Source organism: Zootoca vivipara, chromosome 15, assembly GCF_965207765.1.
Source record: "Zootoca vivipara chromosome 15, rZooViv2.hap1.1, whole genome shotgun sequence".
Taxonomy (NCBI): Eukaryota; Metazoa; Chordata; class Lepidosauria; order Squamata; family Lacertidae; genus Zootoca; species Zootoca vivipara.
The window spans coordinates 27,385,234-27,411,131 of NC_142598.1; the positions used below are offsets into that span (position 1 = coordinate 27,385,234).

At 45.8% G+C, this 25,898-nt stretch overlaps 1 protein-coding gene across 1 annotated transcript in view; it reads left to right on the forward strand.

Annotated features, from left to right (window-relative positions):
• Nucleotides 1–25,898, forward strand: part of GRIN3A (glutamate ionotropic receptor NMDA type subunit 3A) — a 71,504-nt gene that overhangs the window by 34,224 nt on the left and 11,382 nt on the right. Inside the window, exons 2-3 of the mRNA XM_035141027.3 lie at nt 6,569–7,173; nt 10,821–11,868. Of these exons, the coding sequence (XP_034996918.3) occupies nt 6,569–7,173; nt 10,821–11,868 (1,653 nt within the window). The remainder of the gene's footprint in view (nt 1–6,568; nt 7,174–10,820; nt 11,869–25,898) is intronic.

Sequence of the window (25,898 nt, forward strand, 5' to 3'; positions counted from 1 at the left end):
CCCTGCAGTCCATGGTCCACAATCTGGCCCAAAGACAACATTCAGAAAACCTTTAAATTAATCAAAAGAGAGGGTGATTAACATTTTGCTGCTTTTTAAAAAATCAATAGTTGGATGTCTGCATATTTGTGATGCTTGGCCGGTTGCCAAATTGCTTTTGCTGCAAGGAGCAAGGGATCTTTAAGGCTGTCTAATTAGCTTCCATTTCTGAAGCTCCCTTCGTGAACGTTTCAGAAGGTGATTCCGAAATCTAGCTTGCTAAATACACAGAGAAACATGGTTCCATATTCAGCTTCCATACAGGTACAATGGTACCTCGGTTTATGAACACAATTGGTTCCGGAAGTCTGTTCATAAACTGAAGCTTATTTCCCATTGAAAGTAATGGAAAGTGGGTTAATCTGTTCCAGACGGTCCGTGGAGTACTTAAACTGAAGCGTTCATAAACTGAAGCAAACTTTCCCATTGAAAGTAATGGAAAGTGGATTAATTCGTTCCAGACGGGTCCGCGGAGTACTCAACCTGAAGCGTATTTAACCCGAAGCATGGGTGTAATTGGTTCCAGAAGTCTGTGTGGTGTAGTGGTTAAGAGCAGTAGACTCGTAATCTGGGGAACCGGGTTCGCGTCTCCGCTCCTCCACATGCAGCTGCTGGGTGACCTTGGGCTAGTCACATTTCTCTGAAGTCTCTCAGCCCCACCCACCTCACAGGGTGTCTGTTGTGGGGGAGGAGGGGAAAGGAGAATGTTAGCCGCTTTGAGACTCCTTCGGGTAGTGATAAAGAGGGATATCAAATCCAAACTCTTCTTTTTCTGTTCATAAACTGAAGCGAACTTTGCCATTGAAAGTAATGGAAAGTGAATTAATCCATTCCAGATGGGTCCGCGGTGTTCGTAAACTGAAAATTCATAAACCAAGGTGTTCATAAACCGAGGTTCCACTGTATATGTATGCAGCAGCTCCAAAAATAGGCAGGTGGGAATGGATTTCGCTGAACCTTGCTGCTGTTCATCCATACATTTGTCTGCATTGGGCCATGATCCCTTAGGCAAAGTGTTTCATTGCTGCTTTTTTATTTTAGAGATTGTGTGTGTCTGTAAGTGAGGAAAACCCTGTGACTTCAAAAAGAGGGGGGGGGGGTTAGAATGCATGTGAAGTGGAAAGGTATCCTTTGACTGAATCTGGGACAAGACTCTACATCTGATGAAAACGCTTGCATTTTAGTCCCAGGGTGGATCTCCACACAGGGTGGAGGTGGGGGGACAACTACAAATAAGTGAGAAATTAAATTGTTATAACAAAAGAGAGGAAAAAACCACTATGGAAAATATATTTTAAAAAATTACTCTCCAGTGCCATCTGGTGTTGAAAGTTTGTAACAAATTCAAAACACTGTTTTTTGACTAATGTAGCTGAGTCCCAGAAGAGTCCATCAAGTATCAAATTACCCCTTTATAGTAAGAAAATAGAATCATGCTTACAGCTGTCATTTCAGAGACTCAAAGTTTTACAAATATTTCCTCTCACGTAAACGATTGCTTATAAATGTGTGCATGAGTTCCATTCTTTATTTCCACTTTCCTTTGGCACCTTCATGCCAGCCTGTTGTGGCTCTGCTGTTGTGGCTCCTCCTTAGTTTCAGTGTTGCTCCTGTACTACTCTACAGGAGAAAGATGGGGGCAAAACTGGCTTTGTTTGTCATCGGCTCTGGTTATACACACTGTTAGCCAGCCTCTCTGCCTTCTGTCGCACCAGTCCCAATAGGCACCAACCCCATATTCAACACTATGAAGGATACAGAGGGAGAGACAGTGGAAAACTCTGTCTAAATAAGGCAGAAAATTCCACACATCCTAGAGAGAATTTTTTCCCCAAAAAAGAGAGGTCATATATGGGGTTTTGAGCAAATAGTTTGGGCAATTTCAACATGACTGCTTCTGAATTAAATAGTGGCATGGAAAAGTTTTTGCTGTTCTTCAATTCCTTGTTCACCCTCTGGCATAAGGTCCCGGGGGAGATTACAGGAGCTTAAAGGTATAAAAATAATTAAGTTTTACAACTGAAGATAGCTCATGCTGCATCACATGGAGACAATAATAATAATAATAATAATAATAATAATAATAATAATAATAATAATAATAATTTATTATTTATACCCCGCCCATCTGGCTGGGTTTCCCCAGCCACTCTGGGCGGCTTCCAACAGAAAAATGAAATAAAATAATCTATGAAACATTAAAAGCCTCCCTAAACAGGGTTGCCTTCAGATGTCTTCTAAAGATCTGGTAGCTGTTTTTCTCTTTGACATCTGATGGGAGGGTGTTCCACAGGGTGGGCGCCACCACCGAGAAGGCCCTCTGCCTGGTTCCCTGCAACTTGGCTTATCGCAACAAGGGAACCGCTGGAAGGCCCTCGGCGCTGGACCTCAGTGTCCAGGCAGATCGATGGGGGTGGAGATGCTCCTTCAGGTACACTGGGCCGAGGACATTTAGGGCTTTAAAGGTCAACACCAACACTTTGAAATGTGCTCGGAAACGTACTGGGAGCCAATATAATTGTGGGACTCATTCCTGCACAAGGAGGTTGCTGATCAAGGCACAGCTACAAGACTTTGCTTGTTAAATGAAATAACAGTTCTTTCTACAGACTGCAAGCCGAGAAACCTGAAGCCATCAAAAAAAGAAACAAATAAGTTCTAGAAGTACTCCCATCTAAGAAACTAAATAGCACTATACATCATGCAGGCTTAACATGATCAGTAAATCAGAGTAATGAGTTTGATCCAGCGCCTATTAATATAAGTGGAAGAACTCCAGAGACTTGTGGGCCAAAACTGCAGTTGCAGCAGGCTTATGTTTCCTGAGCCAGATCCCCAAGCACATAAGCGGAATATTGGAACTGTGCTCCAATATGCATTTTGTAAAGTGACTAAAAGAACTAAATGGAGTCATCTTCATCTGATTCAGCTTACGCCATGGGGGAACAAAACAAAAACAAACCATTCCCTTCCCCCAATGAGCTCAGAGCAATGTACAATGGCCATTTCTCTCTCGCACAATAGCCCTGTAAGGGAGCTTCAGCCGAGAGACTGGCCCAACATCATGTAGTCAGCTTCATGGCCAAGTGGGATTCAAACCCAGGTCTCCTCAGTCCTAGGCCACATTCACACCATACTTTTTAAGCACTGAGATACCACTTTGGTATGTCGTTTCAAAAACTACCACAATATTGTTGAACAAACATATACAGTCCACTTTCCTAGTTGCAGCTTGCTGTTCCTTCCTCTTGTGGTTCTCACTTCCTGTCTGTAATGGTCCCTTATCTTAACATGGCATACAGCTTTTCTAGACCTCTGTATAGGACCCAGGCTCAGCATCACAGCACAGTGAGGGAAATTTAGAGATCGGCTGATGCATCTAGGCCGTGTCCCCAGTGCTGACGTTATAAATTTCATGTACATAACAATGCTGTGTTTAAGGGTATTATAAGGGTTGATTTTTGTGTTGGGGGGGGTATAGGGAGAGAGCCAGTAATTTTCCACTGGGTGTGGTAAGGTGTCTTGTGACTAAATCTTGTGAATGCATCACAAGTTTTAGGTCTGTCACTCAACAGGAGAACTAAGACCTGCGTACCTGCCTGAGTACCTCATTTACATATACAGTGGAACCTCGGTTTATGAACACCTTGGTTTATGAATTTTCGGTTTATGAACACCGCGGACCCATCTGGAACGGATTAATTCACTTTCCATTACTTTCAATGGGAAAGTTCGCTTCAGTTTATGAACGCTTCAGTTTACGAACAGACTTCCAGAACCAATTACACCCATGCTTCGGGTTAAGTACGCTTCAGGTTGAGTACTCCACGGACCATCTGGAACTGATTAATCCACTTTCCATTACTTTCAATGTAAAAGTTTGCTTCAGTTTATGAACGCTTCAGTTTATGAACAAACTTCTGGAACCAATTGTGTTCATAAACCGAGGTACCACTGTATGTACATATATCCACCCTCATTTACATATATGTAAATGAGGGTGCTTGCAACACAGAGACGCAGTGGAAGGGGAGAGGTGCCGTTTGTGATTTTAGCAGAGAAGCTACTGTTCATTTTAGTTAATATGTTTCAAATCTCACCCTGGGATCAGCGAGAGCAAAATTTGTAGGACTGAACCCCATTTCTAATATGCAATGGGTTGTTTGCATGTTTGTTGTTTTGCAACAGTTTTACTGCTATATTCTGCATTAATAAAGGCATGTTCAAACTGTGGCTTATTGTTGACTTGGCACTGTTGATGCTAGTGAGATTTTTGCAGGAACCACATGATGTTGTGTTGTTCAAAATGTCATCCCATATTTCTTCTCCTGCCACCCCCCCGTTTCAATCTGCATTTACTGTTTCTGCATTTTTATTTACGTGCTGGGTTTTCTATGATAAATCCAAATTAAACTGGAAAAATAATATGGGAGGAGATTTTGAAGACGATGATATTGTGTGGATGCTGCACCAATGATAGCAGCATCAATGATAAACTCTGGTGTGGAAGCATCCTATGTAAAATGAAGTATTAGCACATGTGGACACCACACACTTTTGGCAGAGAGAGAGAGAACATTACTGAACTAGGTATGAAATCGTACCATTGGAGACTATGCCATTCCTTCTTCAGTGGCTGCTGGATTTGTGCAATTCAAAGCCATCAGCACATTTTATTCATTCTACAGTCCAAGTAAATTATTGCTATTACAAGATGCATATTGATTGTGTTGCTCTTATCCATTTAATTAGCTAGTCTACGAAAGAGGTTTTGGATACTTAAAGGAGGAGTAGGGGAGGGGGGGAGACTGAATATCCTGAACTGGAGCGTCTCTTATCACACTTTTGGGAATTACATCATTGGCTCATTACAAATCTGTTCTTGCTACTGCATATTCATCTCGCCATGGATTAACATGCTGCAAACCTTGTTAATAAGCTTTCTTATGTGATTCCCACACTGCAAATCCGTATACCTGTTTCTGGTGTTTTGAAAATGGAAAGGCCACAAGCACTGGGCAAAACAAAATGCATGGAGTATGTCTTGCTTCTGTTTACTCACTTTGACATGTAAAACCTTGTAGCCTAGGCTGCACCTCTTGATATTTGGAGCTTAGTATGTGACTGGTCTTGCACTGAAATGGGAGGTTACGTTCGGTGGCCTTTTGGTGCTTCCAAGCTGCATGATTCTAGTGATCAACATGTTATACAAAATGGCATGGGGATGTGGGTGGCACTGTGGTCTAAACCTCCAGTTCAAAAGCCTCCAAGTGCAAGTAGATAAATGTGGCGGGAAGGTAAATGGCGTTTCCATGCGCTCTGTTTTCCATCGCGGTGTCCCATTGCACCAGAAGCAGTTTAGTCATGCTGGCCACATGACCTGGAAGGCTGTCTGCGGACAAACGCTGGCTCCCTCGGCCTGAAAGCGAGATGAGCACAGCAACCCCATAGTCACCTTTGACTGGACATAACCATCCAGGGGTCCTTTACCTTTACCTTTTACAAAATGGCATATATATAATGATGCTTGGTAGTTACTCACTTACATCAACCACAATTATTTGGATACCTCTACACCATATAAAGCCTTGAATTTGGTGCATCCTAACGGTAAAGGGGCAAAGGGAGCCCTGACATTAGGTCCAGTCGTGACTGACTCTAGGGTTGTGGTGCTCATCTCACATTATTGGCCAAGGGAGCCGGCGTACAGCTTCAAGGTCATGTGGCCAGCATGACAAAGCCACTTCTGGCGAACCAGAGCAGCACACAGAAACAGCGTTTACCTTCCTGCTGTTTACCTTCCTATTTATCTACTTGCACTTTGACGTGCTTTCGAACTGCTAGGTTGGCAGGAGCTGGGACCGAGCAACGGGAGCTCACCCCGTCATGGCAATTCGAACAACCGACCTTCTGATTGGCAGGCCCTAGGCTCTGTGGTTTAGACCACAGCGCCACCCACATCCCTTTGGTGCATCCTAATTGTGTGCTTTAAAAAAATCAAAAAATATCTGAAAATAGGACATTTCTGCATCTCTCCCTCAAAATGAGAAATATTAAGAGTACCCCAAAATAGTTAAGCTAGATAGAAAACTTGAATTTGATCGGCACATAGCCTGTGAAACTTCCTGAAAAGCTAGGAAAGGCTGGACATGGAAAGTTTTAACTAACAGTCAAAACGTGGGATGATAGGTTTGCCTCATTTTGGAAGCTAGGACTCCAGAGCCAAGCAAGCGTATGTAGGATGGATTTTCATTCTGTGGGAGTTTTCTTAAGGGATGAGCTATTTCAAATAGCAGCCAGGAACAGGATACTTGATTGCAGATGTAAATTGAACATATGCTACAAGGTCAATAAAAATTGAAACACCAAGGTGAATTAGATACTTTTAAAGGATTCTATGATTTATGGCTTTATTCAAGCAACAGAGTTTTGCATACATTTGCTTCCCCACCCCACAAAAGAGCCCCTTCCAAGTATAATATATTTGTGGTCAAGGCTTTCCCTAACCAATATTTTTCTTATCTTGCAGAATCCCCTTCACCTGCAGTTGAGCTTAGAACGCTCATTAAGTTTTGACGCTGATGTCACTTTTTCCATCTTGGCCTTGAACAACTGGTATAACTTTAGCTTGATGGTGTGCCAGGAAGAGTGGAACATCACAGATTTTCTCCTCCTCACACAGCAGAGCTCCAAGTTTCATTTGGGATCCATTATAAATATCACAGGGAACCTCACGTCAACCAGCAACCTCTTGACTTACTTGCAAGTTCATCTGGAGAACATTAAGGACACAACGTCAACGGTGGTGATGTTTGGCTGCGACATGGAAAGCACAAGGAGGATTTTTGAAATTACCACCCAATTTGGGGTGATGCCTCCTGATCTCCACTGGATTCTTGGAGATTCGCACAACGTGGAAGAGCTGAGGACAGAAGGCTTGCCGTTGGGTCTCATAGCTCATGGGAAAACAACACAGTCCTTTTTTGAAGACTACATACAGGATGCAATGGAGCTGGTAGCTAGAGCTGTTGCTTCAGCTACAATGATCCAACCAGAACTGGCGCTTATTCCAAGTACAACCAATTGCTTGAACACGGAGAGGGAAAATCTCACTTCAGGCCAGTATTTATCAAAGTAAGATTATCTCTCAATTAATTTCCTTGCAAGCACTGCGAATGTGTGACGCTGACACTCCATATTTAAGGGTTCAATCAGGACTTGTCTAAAGTTTTCTCTCAGCCTCAGGAAACTTGGGCCTGGGAACCTGAGCTGGGGGTTGCAGTGTAGGGGGAAAGTAACGGGGAGGGGGAGTTAACCCAACTGCAACTTCTCCACTATAACTCACATCCTCACTCACTTTGCAGCTGTTCGTTGAAGTCCTGCCATCATCTAATCTGGCCCTTATTTCCAGTGAAACAGCTTCTTCTTTTTATTTCATGTGCTCTGTAGGCAATTATTTTTATGATTGACTGTATAATAATTTCACTTGGATTTTCATGTTGACCTCAGTGGAGTACTAGACAATAATGACATCATGGAGAGTCTGGTGGAAATGACTATGGCCATCACATCATCACTTCCTTTCCCGAAATGCCAGTGCTGATGTGAGAACTCTCCTTACCAGGAGCAGAAATAATGTGACAGCTGGCATGACCCAACTGTGATGGCGTCAAGGGAATGTCAACACATTATGGCCATCTCCAGTGATCACAGGACTCATGGCCATACAGAACCAAGAGCTAGCCTATCCTCACCTATTATAGAGAAGCTTTCCAAATGGTTATATAAAGTAACAAAACATCTCCGCTCTCACAAGTCTGGCTTTCTCAAATACAAGCGAGACTTTGGGGCCATGGTGTTGCTGCGGCAATTAAGCCATTTGACTATGACACTGTGATATCTAAGGATTTATCCAGATGATTTGTCCCACCCAAGATTTCTTTTTTTTAAGTTGACTTTTAAATTCTGTGATGTGACAGCTTCCATTTAAAGGTGTACAGCTTGCTTTTAGAATATAATTTGTACTGGTTTGAAAAAATATGGTGGCAGGTGATGACCCTCAAAATAGGAGTGTTTCAACCTAACCTCCCCCTTGACTTGGGGATATTTTGAAAAGCACAGTCACCTTTGTTGGGCTTATTAAGTCATCCTGGAAGAGGGGGGGGGACTCATTAGCTCATAGGAGCTAAATTGAGTTGCTGGTTTTTTCAGGAAGACTGGAGAACAGTAATGATAGAGGATATGGGATAACTTTAGGACAGCAGTAGGAATCCTGTGCCCTGCCCCCAGAAGTTATTGGCCAGGGAAACAAGCCAATGGCCAGGGAAACAAGCCAGACATGTGGAGGGCCAAGAATTCCCCATCCCTGATATGACAGTATTCTTATTCCTGTATTGCAGGCGGTTGGACTAGATGACCCTTGGTGTCCCTTCCAACTCTACTATTTTATGATTGTATTATTCCTTGTTTATGGAATTTATGGTCATTATAAGTTTCTAAAGGCTAATTATTTGTAAAAAGCTATTGCTATTCTACTTTGCAGATGGAACCCACACTATTTGCTAGTACAAGAGGAGCAATCTCTGTAGTTTAAAAACTGGCGTCTCTCAACAGTTCTCTTATAAGTTTGCGGCTGCGCTTTTGCAGTGGGTCACATGCATTAGAGGCTTCGTGATGAGAGAATTTCTGCTGATCACCCTTGTAACAGGGTAAAAAGCATTAGGACTTGAAAGGCCCATCTCATCTGTAAATTATGGTGTTTTAACTATGCTATTTAGGTAATTAAAGCACTGTGTGATTTGACTTGCTGCCCATACTCATTTTCTCATTCTGTACTAAACTTTGCGAGATAAAGACAGAATGACCAAGCCATCAGACTAATGAATGCAGAATAATTGAATTAACCCACCAGCGAATGTTGACTACAGCGACTCTTTGGGAGAGAAGCACCAGGGTTTCAAAATATTCATGAAAATGACCAAAATGCAATGCCTTTGTGTTTATGAGCTACTGGCTGCATGCATTGCATTTTAGGCACACAACTAAGTTTTTTTTTTAAAAAAAAAGGGTCCACCTAAAGATGTAAGGTGTGAAGATGACAAGTGTGTAACATACTAGCACACTAGGTGTAGTTGGCCAAAGCTGTAGTCCTTTGTTGCATTTATCATTCACTTTACCCCAGCAAGGCCTTCATCATTGCCTTAGACCAGGGGTTCCCAACAAAATTTTCTCGAGGACCCCTCATCGAGCCGCTATTGTGACAAGGACCCCCATTAATTCCTAATCCTAAAATTAAAAAGTGAGAGCCAAATTAAGAGTCTTTTTATATTTTATATTTATATGTTTTTTACAGTTACAACAGAGTACTCAATCAGTATACAGTTAGTTTTAATTTTCAGTTCTTAATGAGGTGAGTTAAATCTGTCCTTTGAGTCCATTATTTCTGAAATATTAGGTTCCAAACTTGAAACTTTCACTCTGAAATCCGACCGCATGTCGAGCCGATTCCTATATTTGTTTTTCATGAAACACATGGAAGAAAATGCTTGCTTTGTTTACAAACACTACTGTTTTGCAAAGAGGCAGCGTGCGCCAGGGAGGAGGGAGGGGAATGGAGAAGACAGGGTACCTGTGCAGTAGCGCACAAATGAAGCCGACGCGCGCAAAGCATCTTGGGGAGGTGAGCGTTAGTAGAATGTGCGCACTGCCTCTTTGCAAAACAGACTCTGCGCTAGACTCTGCTCATGCAGGAAGCGGCCAAAACAAAAAATCTGTTATCATACGAAATATATTTAATATATTATATTTTTTATTCTAATAGCATCTTGCGGACCCCTCTGGCATAGCTCGCGGACCACTGGGGGTCCCCGGACCACCTGTTGGGAACCACTGCCTTAGACAAATCTCATATATTTCTGCCCAGGCCAAAGATCTTTCTCCCATGGTAAAGGCAGTAGCAGAGAAAGGGGGCCGGGGGGGTGGTCTGCCCGGGGTGTCATCCTCGGGGGGGGGGGGTGACATTCGGCGTGTCCCCCACCTGCAACTCCCAAGTCTCCCGAGCTGTCAAAACGAAGGGGGAAGTCCGCCGGCAAAGCGGCACAGCTCCTCCCTTCCCCTGATGGCTCGGGGTAGAGTCCTGAGCCATCGGGGGAAGGGGGAGCTGCGCCCTTCGTTTTGACAACTCGGGAGTCAGGGGAGAGTCGCAGGTGGGTGGCGACCATTGCCCCATGCTCCCGGCTGGAGGAGGCAGGCAGACAGGGGAGAGGATGGGAAGGAGGCAGGCGAGCAAACAAACCAGGGGGCGGGAATGGGTGCTGCATGCTCCGTCCCATCCCTCTCTATGAGCGGTTCTCCCCGCCCCTGGATGCACCGCCCCAGATGTTGGGGAATCTTCCTCTGCCGCTGGGTAAAGGAGTGTGCAGATATGCCTTCAACATTCCATCAGATCCATAATGCAATATATGATGCAGGTGTTCCACACAGATGCTCCTATGATTAAATAACCCTGACGTCTCGCCTTCTTTTTTTGAGGCTGAAAACCACACATACAGCATCATGGGAAAAGGATCATCCCAGAGAAAAATCTGAATTTGGCCCTAAACCTCAGTCCTAATTCTGTTTACCACTGCATTCAGGGGAGCTTCTGAGTAGATAGCATTTGGATTACAATTTTAGGCTCTTTTGAAGAAAAAGCATAGGAATGAGAGGGCAAAGCAAATTTCTGCTGTGGGAGATCCATTGTCTTGATTCTCCCTTTGTAACATCTTGCATTTGTCCCGTAGGTTTTTAGCCAATACCACCTTTCACGGGCTCAGTGGCCACATTAAAGTGAGAGGTTCTTCCATCATCAGTTCAGAAAACAACTTCTTCATTTGGAATCTGCAGCACGATCCGGTAGGGAACCCGATGTGGACTCGTTTGGGGAGCTGGCAAGAAGGAAAGATTATAATGGATTACGGGATCTGGCCAGAGCAGGCCCAGAGGCACAAGAATCACAACCACCATCCCACCCGGCTGCACCTGAGGGTGGTGACCCTCATTGAGCATCCCTTTGTGTTCACAAGGGCTGTGGATGATGAAGGACTGTGCCCAGCGGGACAGCTCTGCTTGGACCCCTTGACCAATGATTCAGCTGTGTTGGACGCCCTCTTCGAAAGCCTCCAAGGGGGCAATGACACGGTGCCCACAGAGCTGAAGAAATGCTGCTACGGCTACACTATAGATTTGCTGGAGAAATTAGCGGAGGATATGAACTTTGATTTCGACCTGTACATTGTCGGCGACGGGAAATATGGGGCTCTGAAGAACGGTCAGTGGACAGGGCTTGTAGGCGACCTCCTGGCTGGGACCGCCCACATGGCTGTGACATCGTTCAGCATCAACACAGCCCGTAGCCAAGTGATCGATTTCACCAGCCCATTCTTTTCCACCAGCTTGGGCATCCTGGTGAGAACCAAAGACACTGCGGCTCCTATTGGAGCTTTTATGTGGCCGCTCCACTGGACCATGTGGTTGGGGATTTTTGTGGCGCTGCACATCACTGCAATCTTCCTCACCCTGTATGAATGGAAAAGCCCCTTTGGGATGACCCCCAAGGGAAGAAACAGGGATAAAGTTTTCTCCTTCTCCTCTGCCTTGAACGTCTGTTACGCCATCTTGTTTGGTAGAACAGCTGCCATCAAACCCCCCAAGTGCTGGACTGGAAGGTTTCTCATGAACCTCTGGGCCATTTTTTGTTTATTTTGTCTGTCGACGTACACGGCTAATCTGGCTGCTGTCATGGTGGGAGAGAAAATCTATGAAGAACTGTCTGGAATACACGATCCAAAAGTAAGGACCAGCCGTTTATTTATATATTCAGCTTTTGGTTCTTTCCATTATAAGAACAGCCTTCCCTATTGCTGTCTGTGCAAATTATTTCGTTATGCCGCAGTGTCAAAATTAGAACTGTATTTCATGTTTCCCCATTGTAAGGGCTTTGGGGGGCTGGTTTAGACATACTGTTCATCACTTGATGACTGCAGCAAGAAGCGGTAGAGCATGAGACTCTTAATCTCAGGGTTGTGGGTTTGAGCCCCAAGTTTGGCAAAAGATTCCTGGATCGCAGGGGGTTGATGACCCTCGGGTTCCATTCCAACTCTACAGTTCTGTGATTCTATGTATGAATGAGCCATCACAGATCAATCATCACGGACAAGATTATGTGCCACATGTCAACTCCAATGCCCTGCTTTCAAAACTGAGTGCTCGTTGTACATTCAGTGGTGAGACTGCAATGGTTGAGTCATCAAGTGTTGAAAAACTATGTATGCAATACATGCACTAGCAGCAGCCTTGACTGAACATAACCATAAGCCACAATTGACATGGGACCTGGACACCCTACACATTCCTATGTACCTTGCAGTGCAGGTGGAAATGTACACACACACACCCATTCCATAGCAGAGGAGTGGGGAAACTTCTGCTGGACTACAGCTCCCGTCATCCTTGACCATTGGTCATGCTGGCTGCTGGGAACCGGAGTCCAACTATATAGGGAGGGTCATCATGGGTTTCTCAAACCTGAGGTCGTGAGTATAGGGCATAAGAGTCATTACCCACTCACCCCCCTTACTTTGCTTAACATCTGGCCTGGTGATGAGTTCTGGAGAAATAGAAAGTTTATTTTATGACATTTTGGAAAGTCCTCACAAAGGTGGTGTGTGTGTATGTGAACATGGTTTCATTTGCTAGAGGGCAAAGATCTAGATTTCTTTTTTCTTCTTCTCTTGCCTTGTTTTTGTCGTTTAGTTGCTATCTACTCGTGTCCAACTCTTCGTGACCCCATGCACCAGAGCACGCCAGCCACTCCTGTCTTCCACTGCCTCCCGCAACTTGGTCAAACTCATGTTCGTAGCTTCGAGAACACTGTCCAACCATCTCGTCCTCTGTCGTCCCCTTCTCCTAGTGCCCTCAATCTTTCCCAACATCAGGGTGTTTTCCAGGGAGTCTTCTCTTCTCATGAGGTGGCCAAAGTATTGGAGCCTCAGCTTCAGGATCTGTCCTTCCAGTGAGCACTCAGGGCTGATTTCCTTTAAAATGGATAGGTTTGATCTTCTTGCAGTCCATGGGACTCTCAAGAGTCTCCTCTTAGCGGCTTTTAAAATGAGAACCAAGTTGCTTCCAGCTGGTGCCATCGGTGTGGATTGTACTAGCAAGTCTTAATTTAAAATAGTTTATGCCTCTGGCTACCAGTTGTTGGGAATCACAAGAGAGGTGAAAGGGTTGTTGTGCTCGGCTGTTGTGCTCTGCTCCCGCTTGCAGGCTTCCCTCAGGCATCTGATTGGCCACTGTGAGAACAGGCTGCTAGACTGAATGGGTCTCTGCTCTCTTCCAACAAGGATCTTCTGGTGTGCAAAAAGAATATGAATGGGAAGATCTGAGGGTGTGTGGGATGGAGTTAAAGAAATAAATGCAGGATTGCTTTTGAAATTAAGTGACAGTGAAGGTTAGCACTCAAAATATTGCTGGAAAATGTTTCGACAAACTGGCTCGGTTTTGTTTCTAGGAGAAAGGTTTCAAATGAAATTGCTGTCTGTGTTCAGTGAAATCCTATATCCAGTGAACCGTCCTGAGACCTGTGGATATAGGGCAGTAGATAAATTCAATAAAACAATAATAATAATAATAATAATAATAATAATAATAATAATAACAACACTTCCTTGCAAGTGTGTCTTACTGTGTTCTTCTGGGCATGCATAGGACTCGCGTTTTCATGTAGGGTCCATTGCAATACTTTAATTCATGGATGAATTTCAAGCATCCTCTGGTTTTGAGACACTGCAGTTAACAAGAGTTGGCTCTGACCTCCTCTCATCGGTTTGGAAATGTGCATGCCTTTATCTTTCTTCAGGAGAAAAGCCATCTCAGTTCTTAGATCACTTTGAAATTACTTCTGTGCATGTCATCCCATAATGTCTCCTGCTCCTTTCTTCATTCCATTTCTAGCCCAGACGAGAATCTAGAACAGGGTTTCTTTGTTCTAGCTGAAGAGAACAGTGGTGAGATGGCTTATGATATTAATATTGGTTAGAGGCTTGGCAAGTGTAGTGATAAAACAGCAGCTACTTTCAAGGGAAGTCCAGACCAGTTCCTATCAAATTAATTGGCTTTCTCTCCCCCCCCCCCCGTGTTTAATTAACTGGAAAGCCTCTGGGTGACTATTGCCCTCTCCTTGATTGGCTATGACAAATCCTTCCTCTCTCCTTTGTGCACAATTAGCTCCTGCAGTGGGTGGAAACTATTCATTAGGTGAAAGGAAAACATGGAAGAAATGCACTCCTTACAATTATTCTCCTTTATTTCCCCTGTTTATGTTGTGGGCCCAGTTAAAACAGGGGTGGGGAACTGCTTGGCTGTGGGCCACAGCACACCCAAATCTGCCCCACGTCCTCTCCTTTTGGGTCCTGCTGCTTCCTCCTCAGCAAGTTGCGTACCATCCAACATTTCTCTGATGACCATAGGGACATCCTACTCCAGTGATGGGCAACCTTTTGAGCTTGGTGTGTCAGAATTCGCCAAAAAACCGAGCATAACTCAGGTGGTGTGTCACTTCAAGAAAAAAACCATAATTTCACGGTATTTATAGTTTAAAACAAAAATGTATAATTGTAATATATAACTGTATTTAATAAACAAAAAACTAATTATTTAACCAAACCAAACCCCAAACCCCTTATTTATCACAAAGGGCCCAGAGTTGTTGAGCTTTTTTGGGGGAGCTGCTGACCAAAGTTTTGGAGGTTTTTTGGGGGGGGTGCAAAAGTTGCTTTGCTTGGGGGGGGGATGCCCCAAAGCTGCTGCGCTTTTTTGGGGGGGGGAGAGAACAGAAATAAATGACGAATAATACCTTCACTGGAACTAACACGTAGCACCGACATAGTCTGCCAAAGCACCAAAAAAACCAGCACAGAACAGGTTAAAAAATGAACGCTGTTACACCCAATCATAGTCTGCCAAAGCGCCAGGGGAAAAACAGCACAGAAAGGGTTAAAAACCAATCTCTGGCTACCAGCAACAACAACAACAACAAAAGGATCCGGGTTTTAACAGCGGAGACAAGCTTTAGTGGAGACAAGCTGTAGGAGGAGTGGGAGAACAAATGGGGGGAAAACAACAACAGCGCAAATGGTTCGCCATCACTGTCCTACTCCCACTGCACCTACCCAGCAATACCAACCATATAACCACCACCCCAATACCAACCATCACGTGCAATAGAAATTGTATGTGGAAGAGCCCTAAGGAAGGTAGTTCTGTAATAAGGGGGCCACCGCAAAGAAGGCTCTACCTCTGGTTTCCACCAACTAAGCGTGCAGAGGCTGCAGTATAATCTAGAAAACATCTCATGGCCAATGTGAGAGCAAGATACTGGAATTGATCCAGCATACTTTTCTTATGTTCTTATTCCACCCTACTTTATAATGATTGGGGAAGACAAATGGCTGCTGGCACCTAATTTGACTCTTACATGTACAATAAAAAGACCTAATAAATCTAAAAATAGCCGTGGGGCATATCACCACAAAAACTCTAACTGTGCCCTTACTTTGAAACCAGTAGTATGAATGAGGTCAAAAAAAACAAACAGATCAAAGAGTATCAAACTGCATTTCTCAAGACTTTCTTCTTGATGGTCTCCTCCCACTCAAATTGCCTCTTGGATCCCTTTTTCGGTTTTAGGGGGGAGCATAAAAAAAATCTTTTAACAAATGCTAACCTTTTCAAGGTGGTGGAAGACAAGTATGATTTGGGGCTGGCAGATGGCAGGTTTGACACAGAAATAAAATCCCCTGCGAGCTCTCAAGCGAGCCAGCAGTCTGCGCTGAAATATTAAACAGACTTTCTGCCCCGGAAAAAAAAGGAGATTAAGAACTTTCCCATCCAAAGACGCCATTGCCAGGGTACAAGAAATAAGCAGGGTCAGATGGAAACATAACTGTCTATCTCCCTATCAAAATGCACGATAAGAAGGCATCCTGTGGTAGCTGAAGAACTCATCAGTCACACCACCACAGGGGCTAAGAGTCTTAAAGGGTGTTTCACAAGTCCCCCATCTCTTTAACAAGTGCCAAGGAGGCAGATATCAACAGGTGGAGTTTGCTCATCACTACTATGGTCCAAACCACAGAGCCTAGGGCTTGCCGATCAGAAGGTTGGCGGTTCAAATCCCCGCGACGGGGTGAGCTCTCATTTGCTTGGTCCCAGCTCCTGCCATATAGCAGTTCAAAAGCACATCAAAGTACAAGTAGATAAATAGGTACCGCTCTGGAGGGAAGGTAAACGGCTTTTCCGTGCACTGCTCTGGTTCGCCAGAAGCAGCTTAGTCATGCTGGTCACATGACCCGGAAGCTGTCTGTGGACAAATGCTGGCTCCCTCAGCCAGTAAAGTGAGATGAGCGCCGCAACCCCAGAGTCGTCTCCGACTGGACCTAATGGTCAGGGGTCCCTTTACCTTTACCTTTACTTCTCCATGCAGGATAAAAGCTCTTGTTCATTTCTTCCTGCCAGACATTTAAAGTACATGTTGTTTGTTTGTTTATTTGTTTATTTATTTAACAAATTAAACTCCCTTCCTCTTCCTCCAAGGAGCTTAGAGCAATGTACAGTCATTTTTCAATAGCCCTGTAAGGTAAGGTAAAGGTAAAGGTAAAGGACCCCTGGGTGGTTAAGTCCAGTCAAAGGTGACTATGAGGTTGTGGTGCTCATCTCGCTTTTCAGGCCAAGGGAGCCGGTGTTTGTCCAGAGACAGCTTTCCGGGTCCTGTGGCCAGCAGGACTAAACTGCTTCTGGCGCAATGGGACACCAGAAACCAGAGAGCACGGAAACACCGTTTACCTTCCCACCATAGTGGTACCTATTTATCACCTTGCACTGGTGTGCTTTTGAACTGCTAGGTTGGCAGGAGCTGGGACAGAGCAACAGGAGCTCACCCCGTCACGGGGATTTGAACCACCGACCTTCCGATCAGCAAGCCCAAGAGGCTCAGTGGTTTAGACCACAGCGCCACCCACATCCCTCCTTGTAAGCTAGGCTCAGGTGAGAGACTAGCCCAACGCCTTGTGTTCAACTCCATAGGCAGGTCTCCTCAGTCCTAGGCCCAATCACACCACACACTGAAAGCACCATGAGACAACTTTAACCCGTCATGGCTGCCCCCAAAGAATCCTGGGAGCTTTAGTCTGTTAAGAGCTCTTAGGAAACTCCTATCCTCTACAGAGAGCAACCATTCTCAGATTTTTCCTGTGAAGAGGGATTGATTGTTCGATCATTCTAAGGAATTGTAGCTCTGGGAGGGAAATGCAGGTCTTCATCCATGTATGTAACAGTATTCCTCTGTGGTTTTCAGGCCATACATTAAATACCAAGCAAAATTTGTAAAGCTTGTTCATTCCATCCAAGGACACTAATGGCTATATGGGAGTTGAGAATTTGCTACCCTGCAATGCTAACAGTGCCCGATTTTCGGCAGTGAGGGTGGTTCCCCCGCACAGAGAGCCAAGCCAAGGGGGTGCATGATGATGATGATGATTATGATGATTATGATGATGATACCTATATTTATACTGGTACATACTCAAAGTTAGGCCCAAGTCAGAGAGGAAATTGAGTTGCCACAACTATGACGTAGTGCACTTGAGAAAATGTGCAGAATGGAAGGCAAAGGGGAGGAGAGCATGAAAATAGGAAATATTTTTTGGGGGGGGGCAATTTTTTGTCCTCACTGATATCACCCAAGTCTGCCCCGATACTGGGCTCTGAAACTCAGAAGACTAATGATGATGGTGGTGGGGTAATTTAAAAGAAACATTTGAATATAATGAGCAATCAGGAGTGCATGAAATTCAGTACATGATTGACTATGTACTTTATTTTATAATATAGTGTTTGCATTTTATGATGTCTCTTCATCTTTTTCCAGATAGTGAGGGACAGATAAGAGAATGTGATAGAAAGGGTTGTGTTCTATTAGCTTTTCCCCCAGACTAAAACCCAGTGAAATGAATAGACCTAAGTTAGTTATTTCCATTCATTTAAATGGATCAAGTCAGAGAACAGGATTGAGAAATTGGTGGGCTTCCAGATGTTGCTGATCTCCAGCTCCCATCATCCCTGGCCATTGGCCATGATTGCTGGGGCTGATGGGAGTTGTAGTTCGGCAGCATATGGAGGGCCAATGGTTCCCCACATCTGTTCCAGCATAGGTCACAGGCCTTGGGGATCCTGTGTGGGAGGGCTTCCAGATGTTGAATGGGATCAGGCAGCCACCAGCCTAGCACCCTGACATTTAAGCCCGCCCTTCTCTATGTGTTTCTAAAAATGGAATCTCCTGGCAATTAAACTGTGTGTGAACTAGAACAGTGGCAGCAAAAAAAAAGCAATCTAAATTCAGATAAAGATCAAAAGCACTGAAGCATGGCAAATGGGCTTTACGTTTGCACTCTGAAGAATTAAAAAGGGAAGGAGCACCAAGTAAGACCCATTAGCCGTCACTGTTGTTTTGAAAGGGAGTTGGGGTTTTGTGTGTGTTAGGTAACTGCTTCCAGAATCCAAAACCTTATTACATTAGCAGCAAATTGCCAGCATTGCAAAGCGGCCATAACAGAGTCCTACTTTAATCAGGTTAGATCTTTTGCATCCAATGAGCCAGTTGCAAATCCCACTACTGCAAGACCAGTATGTCAAGCATAGCGACTTCCACTGTCAATGGTGGAGCAGTCTAAGGTCACTGATGGCTACAGGCAGACCAGTTAATTTTCAGTGAAGAAATCACTGGTATATAACTCACACGAAACACTGTGTATTCTTGGTACAGTATGATAGAACAGGATCCAAAAGCAGGGGTTTTTTTTCTGCGGGTCAAACCACATACAGTTTTTTATTTTATATTTTTTAATGCAAATGGCATCACTGCAAGGGTGGTAGCTGATAATGATGGAGTTCTCCGGGGGTGGGGGGGACTTAACCCTAGCTCTGCTCCTGGAGAAAATTTCACCTCTCAAGCTGGGATTTGCTTTTGGGGGGGAAATCCGTCATTGGCCCCAGTGGGGGATTTGCTCCCCAGGCAAACAAGCAGCTTCATTGAATCATAGGATTGTAGCATTGGAAGGGACCCCGAGGATCATCTAGTCCAACCCCTTGCAATGCAGGAATATGCAGCTGCCCCATATGGGGATCGAACTTGCAACCTTGGCATCATCAGCACCAAGCTCTAACCAACTGCAGCAAGGGAGGACAGGGCTAAATCCTCCTCCACCAATCTGGATTGTTAGCCATTCTACCACCCCACACCACCCCAAAAAGAAACCCTTCAGTAAATAGCATCTAACACATACCCCAGCTCATGTGACATGCATTTTCACCCCTCAACTAATTTGGCCCTAAAATGTTAAAAGTGAAATTGCTCTTTGTCATCTCCTGCCATTCTCTGTGTAAAGATGTAATCTGACAGATGATGGTGATGTACATCCAGGAACTGTCAAGAAGGATTAGGAGGGCACTGGGAGCTCTTTGGATCAACAAATCCTATAGCGATGAGCCTCAGACTTCAGGACCTGCCTCTTAAGGACAGCAGTGCCATCCACGCTGCCTTGCACAGAGTCGAGGACCAGCTACACCAGGGGTCAGCAACCTTTGTCAGCCGTGGGCCGGTCCACCGTCCCTCAGACCATGTGGTGGGCTAGACTATTTTGGGGGGGGGGGTGAACGAATTCCTATGCCCCACAAATAACCCAGAGATGCATCTATATATATAAAAATGTAAAAATTGTAAAATCCGGGGTTCCACTTTTCTCCGTAACCGCTTGACCGATCGTCCTGAAATTTGGACACAACGATCCAGGCCACTCCTAGAGCGTTGTTGGGGACAAAAATCCCTCAAACCACACACCTGCACAGGTACAGAAATGCTTTCCCACCAACTCAAACAGCGCCCTTAAGTGGCGTAATACCCTCCTCCACCCCCTCCCTTCCTGAGAAATCTAAGCCACACCCACAAACCGAATGACATCATCATCAACCAAGCAACTGAAACACACCAAGCCAGCCATTTTATCTAGGACTTTGTTTTAGGCCCCTGACAGGCTGCCAGGCCTCCACTAGGCCCGGGGAGGGGGATAACCCACAGCAACGCACTTGGGGACACAACAAGGGGTTTTACTTTACCATTTAGCACCACTCCCCCCCCCAAAAAAAACCACCAAAGAACCAACATTGCCAAGTGGAGGTCGGGGCCTGCCTGGGGGGGGGGGTTGCCACAGACCGCAGCACGGCCTTCTATTTATGTAGGCCCCTGCACGGCAAGGGGTTTTACTTTACTATTTAGCAACACTACCCCCACCCCAAAAAAAACCCACCAAAGAACCAACATTGGCAAGTGGAGGTCGGGGCCTGCCCGGGGGGGGGGTTGCCACAGGCCGCAGCACGGCCTTTGATTTATGTAGGCCCCTACACTGCAAGGGGTTTTTACTTTACAATTTAGCACCACTACCCCCAAAAAATCCACAAGACAAAAATAAATATGACTTATTTTATGGGTATGTCTTATTTTAGGAGAAACAACTGATTGCAAGCCTCTGTGTCTTTTTAAAAAAAACAACAACAACCATTCACTTTCTCTCCCCAGTTTAAGTCCTCAGATATTTGCAGTGCACACACCCCCACCCCATTTACAATTCCCTACCTTCCCCTTGCCACTTCCTGGGTTTTTTTATGGAACTGAACAACTCGGGTACTTCAGAACGCACCTTCTGTTGCCAGGCCCTTGCAGGGCCAGACAGAGGCCCGGCCCAGGTAGATAAGATAATGTGTCCCTGTTTTTAACCCCTTAGTTACTTTTTTCATTTTACTGATTGTGAATATGCTGACCGAGGCCCCCTTTAGATTCGGAGGCCCGCGCCAAGTGCCCCATATGACCCTCTTCCTTCTGTCTGGGCCTGTCTGTTGCTACGGGGCTATGCGGCTTCGCTATTTGACCCCCCCTCCCTGGGTTGGGATTCTTTAAGTAGTTCTCTGGGTCCCAGGGCACATCATCACCCCCGATCCTTAATCTAAACATATAGAAATGTTCACGATTCGTTCGCAGGGGCCAATGTATGGAGATACAGGGGGGAGGGGACAACAGAGGGCTCAGACAAAAGTAAATACTGGGAAATGGAACCCAGAAACTGACAGCTCCTTCTCCAAGGATGGGGGCCAATGTACGAAGATACCAGGGGTAGGGGCCAACACTCCCCAGGAACAACAGAGGGTTCAGACAAAAGTGCATGCTGGGAAATAGAACCCAGAACCTAACAGTTCCTTTTCGAGGGTGGGGGCCGAGGTATGGAGATACGGGGGGAGGGGCCAACACTCCCCAGGGACAACAGAGGGAAGGGTATCCTACGGAAACACAGGGATGAGCCAGGGTGGAGGGAGGAGGGGCAGGATACGTCATGGATCATGACAGGGTGGGGGTCACAGGAAAGAACCACAGCAACGCGTGGCCGGGTCAGCTAGTTTTAAATAAAAGGACACATTCTACTCATGTAAAAACACACTGATTCCCGGACCATCCGCATGTCGGATTGAGAAGGCGAATGGGCCGTATCCGGCCCCCGGGCCTTAGGTTGCCTACCCCTGAGCTACACTGTCCTACAGCTGCCCTCCGGATTTCAAACAGGATCCTCTTCCCTCTCCTCCTCACACCCTGGAAAAAAAGGCTTGAGTTCAGCTGCTGAGCTATTTAAAAGGTAAAGGTAAAGGACCCCTGACAGTTAAGTCCAGTCACGAACAACTTTGGGATTGCTGCGCTCATCTTGCTTTCCTGTCCAAGGAAGCTGACATTTGTCCACAGACAGTTTTTCCGGGTCATGTGGCCAGCATGCCTAAGCTGCTTCTGGCAAAACCAGAGCAGCACATGGAAATTACCTTCCCACCTGAGTGGTACCTATTTATCTACTTGCACTTTTGATGTGCTTTCGAACTGCTAGGTTGGCAGGAGCTGGGACCGAGCAACGGGAGCTCACCCCGTCATGGGGATTCGAACCGCCGACCTTCTCATCGGCAAGCCCTAGGCTCTGTGGTTTAACCCACAGCGCCACCCGTGTCCCACTGAGCTACTTATTCTATGGCAAAGCTCTTCCCCCAAAATGCTCAACAACTTTGATTTTCCCCTCAAAAAAGCTTTGTGTCCTGTATTTTACTTCTAGAAATATGACAACCGTATATTATAATGTACGTGACTTATAATGTAAAGTACCCTTGACTACAATGGCAGTCTTTTTTCCAATACCAATTCTTAGTTCGGGGCATGGGGGTCTCAGCCATTTTGGGAAAGTGGGTCCTTGTCTTTCAGAGTCACAACCCATCATTCCCATTTCCAATTGCCCTCATAGTCAAGAGCCAATTTCCTGAGAGCCCTGTGGAAGCAGCATCACATGTTGTAAACCTTTCTTTTGAGAAGAGGCCTCTATGGTTGCAGGCCCGTCTTAACCACATTGAGCACTGTGGTGCAAAGGTCCCTCCGCCCCCCCCCAACTCACCATGGACGCCGAGGAGGGACATGGCATGGGCGGGCCGGGCGCTGAGGGTGGGCCGGGCTCAGGGGCGCCACAGTAGGTGGGCCAGGCTGCCTGGTTGTCCTTCGGGGCGCCGGCGTCTCCTGCACGGAGGCCTCTGTTGGGGGGGCCGGTGCCCTGCAGCGCCCGGCTTCTTCTCCTCCTCATGCCCCCGACCCGCCAGGCTGAGGCCGGGAATCGAACCCGCGGCAGGAGGGAGGGAGGCAAGGAGCAGGGCGAGCGGGAGGGCGGCCGGGCTGTCTGGCGGGCGCAGCGTGGCTGCCGTGGGCGCAGTGCGGCGCAGTGTGGCACCCCCTGGTGGCCCATTGCCCTGGCGCATTGCGCCACCCAGCCTTGCCTTAGGGCCGGCCCTGTATGGTTGCAAGAGATAGCCTTGGAGTGATGAAAATCACCACATCTGCAAGGGCCTCCTATAAACCTCTGGCTACATGTCATCCCCAAAATTCTGTATCATCCCACACAGCAGTGTGTGTGTGTGTGTGTGTGTGTGTGTGTGTGTGTGTGTGTGTGTATATATATATGTTACGGCATCAGGTGCAGTGGTGTGGTAAAACTGTCACATATATCTTTCCTCGTGCAGCGGCGTTCCAGGTGGCAACAACAAAGCTATTAAGAACCGGACCTCAGAAATCCCTGAGGCAAAAACAAGATCAAATTTTAAAGTAAAGGACCCATTTGGATTACTGCTTGGAAAGAGCTCTGCTACGGATGCTAGGAAAAGTGATTTCTGGACTAGCCCAGGCCTCCAATCCTGACAGCCGTGCGTGCTAATGTCTCTGACTTTTACAGCAGCCTTGGGCACGCTATCTGCATTTTTGCAAGACCGGCTGTGTCACAGAGCTGGAGATGAATCTGCAGTCTTTTAGTTCAGAGCGATTTAATTGGAGTGAATCAGTGAGCACATGACTGCAATGAAAGCAGCCTTTGCCAAGCGTGTGAGAGAGTGCGCTGTACGTCTCCCAATAAAGCATGGGTGCCAGCTATTGCCCCCCCCCCTGCTGCATTTATGGGGCGATTATTCAACTTTCTGTTTGGCTCAACTGCAAATTAAATGGGGAAATAGCTAGTTTCTGGGATGGATTTCTGTTATCTAAAGCTGCAGAGGTGCCTTTAGATCATACCCTCCAACATTTCTCCAATAAAAAGAGAGACGTTTCTATTCTACATCAGGAAGCTTCTCCTGTGTTAGATCTTGCCAGACAAATAGACATATTGTACACATATAAATCTGTCACCTTGAGCCAGTTACAAGATTTTGCCAATCCTACCTCACAGGATTGTTGTAAAGAAAGATTGTTGTGTGAGGGAAGGGATCACATACAACACCTTACATAGATAAATGCAATGAAATAAAAATTCGGCTGTAAGCAGCTTTGGGCCCCTGCCAGGAAAAAGGTATAATAGTAATAGTAGTAAGGGGGGGGAGGAGGAGAAGGAGGCGGAGGAGGAGGAGGAGGCGGAGGAGGAGGAGGAGGAGGAGAAGAAGAAGGAGGAGAAGAAGGAGGAGGAGGAGGAGGAGAAGAAGAAGAAGAAGAAGAAGAAGAAGAAGAAGAAGAAGAAGAAGAAGAAGAAGAAGAAGAAGAAGAAGAAGAAGAAGAAGAAGAAGAAGAAGAAGAAACTGTGAGAATGAACTCAGTGGGACTTAGTTCTGTATAAAAATGCTTAGGATAGCAGTGTAAGACTTCAGTCTTTACCCAGTTACCTGGGAGTAAGCACCATTGAATACAGTGTGACTTACGTCTGAGTAGACATATAAAGGTTTGCAGCGTAACGCTCCGTTTACAATAAAGCAGGGTCCCCAAACTACGGCCCCCGGGCCGGATGCGGCCCAATCGGCCTTCCAATCCGGCCCGCGACGACCCCCGCCGCCCGCTGCCGCCGCCCGCTCTCACGGCGCGCGGCACAGCGACTATCTAAAAAATCAGCAAAAAATCGCCGAAAATCCTTTGTGTGCATGCGTATGGGCCTCTCCCGACCCGGAAGAGGTCATTTCTGGTGCACTTCCGGGTCGGGGGAGGCCCATACGCATGTGCACAAGAGATTTTCGGCGATTTTTCCCCCGCCCGTGTGCGTGTGCGCATGCGCACGGGCGCGCACTCCCCTGCCCTCTGGCCCGCTGCGCGCGCACTCCCCTGCCCTCCGGCCCGCCGCGCGGTAAGTCTGGGGACCCCTGCAATAAAGGAATAAACACTTCACGCATTTTCTTTTTTAAAAAATGGCTGGCTGGTGAAGCATTGCAGTTAAAGAATTTAAAGTGTCTTGGTGACGTTTTCCTTCAAAATTATAGCAAAGGCTTCATATGCCAGCATCACAATTTCCTTCATTTAGTACAGGAATTTTATTTTATTTTCAATTTAAGCAGGACTCCATTTTTGCATCTTCACATACCCCACTTTTAGTGGTACTCTGAGACATGGAGGGGAAGAAGAAGGGGAAACTGAGGTATTATGGGATTAAATCAGACACCGGAATGCCTTCTGTAATTCCGGGACTGCCCCTGAAAAATAGGAGGGTGTGTATTGGGGTCATGGCAGGCAAGCAGAACAGAACAGCAGAGGGGTCAGCATAAATTGGAAATATTATTTGAGTCTCTTTAGGTTTGCCGGGCAATTCTGCTACCTTGATTTGACAAACACCATAACTGATAAAGAGGAAAATTAACTATGCCAGGGAGAGGCATACATACTCAGTTTTCAAATAGTCTTGTTCACAATACAGTTGTGAGCTCTTTGACTAGCGAGTGGTTATGTGGTGTCCAAACTTTTTGCAAAGAGGGCCAGATTTGATGAAGTGAAGGGCCATGAGGGCCAACGAAAGGGCCAACCAAAGTTGTTGCCTTTTTTTTAGGATTGAAGTTTTTGAGCTTTTTTTAAGGGTTGAAGTTGTTGAGGTTTTTTTTAGGATTTTACCCCAGGATTTTTAAGGATTTTACCCACAGGTAGCCAGATCAAACCAACCAGCAGGCTGGATTAGGCTGCCAAAAAGGACTTTGGACATGAAGTCTCCTTCAAAGACTTGTTAAGTATCTGAAACTCAGGAATCATGTCACTCAGTTAAGGAGCAGCAGAGGTGTTTTGATGTAATAAGGACTGCAAGCATAGTGAAAAGACTGAAGTAGGTGCACAACCAGCCTGATGAAGGCACAGGTCTATTTTCCAAATGGCACTAAAGTGAATAAAGGACATTGAGCATTAAGGAGAAGGAGACTTAAACATTCTCCTCACAAGCTTTTCCCTAAGTCTTATTTATGATCAAAAA